The 6,208-nt window shown below is 42.9% G+C and overlaps 1 protein-coding gene across 3 annotated transcripts in view; it reads left to right on the forward strand.

Moving 5' to 3' along the window:
- The window catches only part of LOC108311670 (hydrocephalus-inducing protein homolog), a 225,281-nt gene that overhangs the window by 72,695 nt on the left and 146,378 nt on the right, over positions 1-6,208 (forward strand). For all 3 annotated transcript variants that reach the window (XM_017539206.2, XM_037742244.1, XM_037742245.1), the window contains one exon: positions 3,825-4,024. In XM_017539206.2, the coding sequence (XP_017394695.1) occupies positions 3,825-4,024 (200 nt within the window). The remainder of the gene's footprint in view (positions 1-3,824; positions 4,025-6,208) is intronic.

Below are 6,208 nucleotides of genomic sequence, written 5' to 3' on the forward strand. Positions count from 1 at the left end.
GGATTACAGGTGCCTGCCACCACCCCCAGCCAATTTTTTGTATTTTTAGTAGAGACGGGGACTCTCCATGTTGGCTAGGCTGGTCTCGAACTCCTGACCCCAGGCAATCCACCTTCCTCAGCTTCCTAAGGTGCTGGGATTACAGGTGTGAGCCACCGCACCTGGCAAGATGTATACTTTTATTGTACAGCTGCCAGGATTTACTGATGGATTGATGAAGCGTACAAGAAAGAAATGCACCTAGTTTGAACTGTAGGATTTTGGCTAACAAATGGTCAAATGGTGGTGTCATTTACGGAGATAGGGAACAGAGGAGAAAAAGCAGGTTTGTGAAGCTGGTTGTTCAGTTCATAACTGAAGTGATGGCTTAAGCCTGTGGGCTGCCAGAGCCTCCCAGCTCATAATATCTGCATTAATTGTAAGCCAGCAGAACAATATATAATGATGTATAGTGTAGTATAGTCTTATCAAATGCATTGCTTCAGAGATTGAAATACATTTAAAGGGACTTGTTTAAAGAACTTTATACTCTTTTATGGATGTGTGAATTGATTATGAAAAAATTTATAATTCTAATCAAACTTCAAACCTGGCTCATTTGGGAACTTGAAAAGGTTTGAAAACATCTCTCTCAATATTTCAATTAGCCTCCTAAACTATTTTCAGCTGCCTTTAATTCCTTCTAGAACAAGGCAGCCGATATGTGAATATAGAATAAAATGAGACAAACACTTCAGGGTCTCCTCTTATCCGGGATTGAGTGGCATCTTTTGTTCTAGCTCTCAACGCTCAGTTAATGCTCAGTCTCTACATGTGCCAGGGGCTTTTCAGTTTATAATTCCCAACAAAACACGTGCCGGCTGGATTTGATCTAAGAAAAAGCAAAAATAGTACTTATCTCTTTAGGATTCTGTAGTAATCAGACGAGGCTGTTGTATTGTTGAATTCTGTGGGGTTTTCTAAGATCAACTGTGCTTAGTGCAATTTGTACTTCCTCATGTATGGATATAATAAGTTTTGAGTCTGGTATTACCATCTGGAAACTAGAATCAGTTGCAGAGCTTAGAGTCTAACAATTCAATTTTTTTTATTTTTATTTTTATTTTATTTATTTATTTGAGACAGAGTCTCACTCTGTTGCCCAGGCTGGATTGCAATGGTGCGATCTCGGCTCACTGCAGTGTCTGTTTCCTGGGCTCAAACAATTCTCTGCCTTGGCTTCCTGAGTAGCTGAGACTACAAGTGTGGGCTACCATGCCCAGCTAATTTTTGTAGAGATTGGGTTTTGCCATGTTGGCCAGGCTGGTCCTGAACTCCTGGCCTCATGTGATCCACCTGCCCCGGCCTCCCAAGGTGCTAGGATTACAGATGTGAGCCACCATGCCCAGCCATTTAAAAAATATATTTTAAATAAAAAGAAATTTTGGGGGGACACAGGTATATATATTTATGGGATACCTGAGATATTTTGATATAAGCATTCCATATGAAATAAGCACCTCATGGAGAATGGGGTATCCATCCCCTCAAGCATTTATCCTTTGAGTTACTCACAATCCAGTTATATTCTTTAAGTGATTTATAAATATACTAGTAACTCAATTTTAATCAATTTCATGAATACTATTTATTCCTTTTTATGACTCACTCCTGACTTAGGACTTTTATGTTTACAATTCCCCTTGCCAGGAGTGCTCTGTTTCTAGATCTCACACAGCTAGCTCCTTTTGCTGTTCAGGTCCCCATCCAAAGGTCACCTCCTTAGTTGTTCTAACCTAAATCAAAATCAGCCCCATCCAATATTATCACTTTACCATGCTTTATTTTCTTCAAAGCTCTCATCACTTTCTGAAATTATCTTGTTCTATTATTATTATTCTTGTCGGTATGTAGATGGCTAGATGGCTCCCTACCAACGAGAGTAAGCATATGTTGAATTTTTTCTATATGCCTTACACAGATTGTACTTAATACAAAAGGTTGATAAGGACAGCTAACATTTATTGCATACTTACTGCTTGCTAAATGCTAGGTTAAGTACTTACCCACACAAGTCCCTATCTGTGTGAACTCATGCCTGGGCTACAACAGTGGCTTCCTAGCTGGCCTCCCTTTTCCCACTGCAGTCCGTGGCCCACATCGCAGCCAGTGCTTCAGTGCTTTTTCTAAAACATTACTCAGGTTCCTCCATGATGAGCTTTCAGCCTCGGGAATGCCTTCGGCCCTCTCAGTTCCTCTTAATAGTTTATAAAATCTGCAGGATCTGGCCCCCACCACCTCTTGGCCGTGTGTCTAACCACTCTCTTTCCCTTGCTCCTCTCTGATCACAGGTTCCAAATCACACTTCCCCCAGGCAGCCATCCATCCACATGGCTTCCTTTGTCACTCATGTCTCTGCTGAAGTGTCACCACCTCATAGAGGCCTTTCCTGAGTCCCTACCCCATGTAAAAGAGCTCTCCAGTCTCTCTGTCTTCATATCATGATTTATTTTCCCCTCACTCATCACTACCCAATGTTCCATGACTGACTTGTCTTCCTTCAGCAAATATTTGTTGAGTAGTTGCTAAGGACTGGGCTCTGTTCTAGGTACTGGGTATACAGAAGGCAAGAAGACGGGCAAATCCCCCTTGACATGGAAATAAGGGGAAACATGCTATACTCACTAAGGAGGTAGAATATATGATATACTAGATGCTTTCGGGCAAGACTAAAGCTGGACAGAAGGCAAGGGAGTGATGGTGCAGGAGAGGGAGAGCTCTACTGAAAATCGGGCAGTCAGGGAAGGCCTCAGGGAGGCAGTGGATCACTGTGCTAAATACTGAAAAGGTGAGGGAGTTAGCACCGTGAATAAGTAGAGGGAAAGAGAAGACACCATGTGTGAAGGCTCAGAAGGGGAAGTCTGTGGCTGCAGGAAGAGCCCGGGGAAAGGAGGAGATGTGGCCAGAGAAATGACAGGGACACCAGGCCACAGGACCCTCACAAGCATGCCAGCCTCACTCAGCCTAGGTGCTTTTCAACAGAGCAGCAGCCTGAGCAAACTTACGTTTTTACTGGATCCCTTTGGCCTTTGGGTGGACAATAGACTTTAGGAGAGCAAGGATTGAAATAGAAAGTCCTGTTAGCCTGAGAAAGATTGGAGTGGCTAGGGCCAGGGTGGCAGGGGTAGAGGTGGTGAGCAGTGAGTGCAGTTCGGATATATTTTGAAGGTAGTTCCTATGGGTTGTATCAAGAAATTGAGAAACAGAGCACGAAATGATGCCTTATTTCAGGGTTCTAAAGCCAGACCGCTGGAGAGATGCAGATGCTTCTTGAGGTCTCAGCTTGAAACTGGCATAGCATAACTTTTGCCACCTTGTACTGCTCCAAGCAAAGAGAGTAGAGGCTCCTTTCTTGATGGAGGAGCTGTGAAGTCACATTGCAGACAGTATGGGCAGAAAGAGGCCATTAATTATAAACATCATTCTAACACACAGGCTTGAAGGAGAACTGGGGTTTGGAAGGAGGACCTGAGGGATCAGTTGTGAATCTCCTTGGATCTACGGGAGAAACAGGCTTGTCCTGCCACTGTCCCTTATCCTACCTCCCTATTTTCTGGGAAGCACGAAGCATAGCTTCTCTGCCAGCTGTGGGTTTTAACACTAGATCTGTTCTTTCTCAGAAAAGACAATCTCATTGAAAGTACTTCTGTAATTGTCTTAAGTTTTCATAGAAGTAACACTAGAAGTTGTTTTGCAAAATGCCTCGCATATGACCCTTTTTCTTGCACAGTTATCTTGATCATGTTGCTTTTTCCACAAATAATGATCGTACCCTTCCCTTGTAGGATTATGCCCATATGTTGACCTGTGTTACTGAAAGAGAAAAGTTTATTGTGCCCATCAAAGCTAGAGGTGCGCGAGCCATTCTCGATTTTCCTGACAAGCTGAATTTTTCCACCTGCCCTGTCAAATACAGCACCCAGAAGATTCTGCTGGTACGAAACATTGGCAACAAAAATGCTGTATTTCACATCAAAACTTGTAGGTATGCATGCCTTTGACTCTTATGTTTGATTGATTATAGCTAAACCTAGTCAGCTCAAGTGATTTACTACAATAACATCGAGGGTGGAACTGCTTGTTACAGTCTTCAGTTGCAAAGCTGGGAGACCTCACTGATGAAGGATACACTTCCTCTTCATCCTCAGAGGAAACTAAAATTCAAGGTTTAACATCTCATATCCATATTACACTAAATCCTCTTACCTGTTTGGTTTTTCAAAATACTGGATAAAAGTGCTTCTTTCAATACAGAGAATGGCCCATGGGAATATAGAAATAAATTTGTTTGGATCGAGAATTTTATAACTGGCTTGATCAGTTTCCTGTTGCCATTGTAACAAATTGCCACAAACTCAGAGGCTTAAAACAACACAAATTTATTATCTTACATTTCAGTGGGTCAGAAGTTGCACTGGGCTAAAATCAAAGTGAGAGCAGGGCTGCATTCCTTTCTGGAGGCTTAAGGGGAGAGTACATTTCTTTGCCTTTTCCAGTTTCTAGGGGATGTCCACATTCCTTGGCTCATGGCCCTCAGTTTTCTCATTTGGAAAATGGGGAAAAGTATACTGGCCACTTCATAAGGTTGTTGGGATAATCAAAGAAACTGCTGGTACATAGCAAGTGCTATAGAATCAGTGTTTGCTCTTTTCCTTTTCCTTCAGATGAGCTATGGCCAGGGTGGTTGACAGAATGATGGCTCTGAATATATGTCCATATCCTAATCCCCAGAACCTGTGACTGTGTCATGTTGCATGGCAAAGGGGAATTAACATTGCAGGTATAAATAAAGCTACTGATCAGCTAATGTTAAAATCGGGAGATAATCCTGGGTTCACAGGATGAGCCCAACGTAAGAGCCCAATGTAACCGACAAAGGCTTTTACAGATAGAAGAGGGAGGCGGAAGACTTGAGAGTGATGAGATGTGAGAGGGACTCAACCTGCTGTTGCTGGCTTTGGAGAATGAGAAAACTGAGGGATAGAGAGGTTGTATCATTTCCTCAAGAGCACAGAGCTTGTAAATGATAGAGTTGGATTTTAATCTGAATACTTGTAGACTAGCCACAGTGTAGACACCATGGGACAGTATAAAGCAGGGGTCTCCAAACCCCGGGCCATGGACTGGTACCAGTCCAATGCATTGCCTGTTAGGAGTCAGGCTGCACAGCAGGAGGTGAGGGGAGGACAAGGGAGCAAAGCTTCATCTGTATTTACAGCTCCTCCCCATCGCTTGCATTACCACCTAAGCTCCGCCTCCTGTCAGATCAGCTGCGGCATTAGATTCTCATAGGAGCGCACACCCTGTTGTGAACTGTGCATGTAAACGATCTAGATTGTATGCGCCTTATGAGAATCTAATGCCCAGTAATCTGTCACTGTCTCCCATCACCCTCAGATGGGACTGTTTAGTTGCAGGAAAACAAGCTCAGGGCTCCCACTGATCTACATTATGGTGAGTTGTATAATTATTTCACTATATATTACAATGTAATAAGATAGAAATAACATGTGCAATAAATGCAGTGCACTTGAATCGTCCTGAAACCATCCACCCCACCCCTGATCTGTGGAAAACTTGCCTGGCATGAAACTCGTTCCTGGTGCCAAAAAGGTTGGGGACCGCTGGTATAAAGAATGATGAGACAACCCCATCTCTCAAGGACCTCTCTCATAAGATGGAAAAGAAGAATTTGTTTTGGGGCACGAGTGCGAGTGGCAGACCAGTGGGGTCTTAAATAGAACAACCAGCTTGGGAAGACAGGAAGCGGGGTCAAGCTCTTTTCTATGACTTTTTAAAAAGCAGTGTGAACTGGATTTAAGTTCTCTTTCAGAAGGGTTTTATCTGTGGCATCCTTTGCTGGCTTAATGAACTCATTTGTTCAGAAGGGAATGAAATTTGCTTCCACCTGGTTCCCAAAAGTTAGGCTACTATGGGGTACTGTTTTGGTAATTTCCTGCCTTAGGAGTCCCTGGCCTGATGGCTCATACGCAAATCCCATGCTTTCATAAGATACAAGTTCAAGTTATGAATGTCCTAAAGAAACTTTGTTTCTTTAATTTGAAACTCAGACATTTTTTTTTTTTTTTTTGCTGGTGGGAGAATGTTTGGGGAGTCCTTCACATTTCTGAGGTTTATAGAGGAATCTGGTACCAGTCCCCTAACTTAA

This window comes from Cebus imitator, unplaced genomic scaffold (assembly GCF_001604975.1).
Source record: "Cebus imitator isolate Cc_AM_T3 unplaced genomic scaffold, Cebus_imitator-1.0 Scaffold117, whole genome shotgun sequence".
Classification (NCBI taxonomy): Eukaryota; Metazoa; Chordata; class Mammalia; order Primates; family Cebidae; genus Cebus; species Cebus imitator.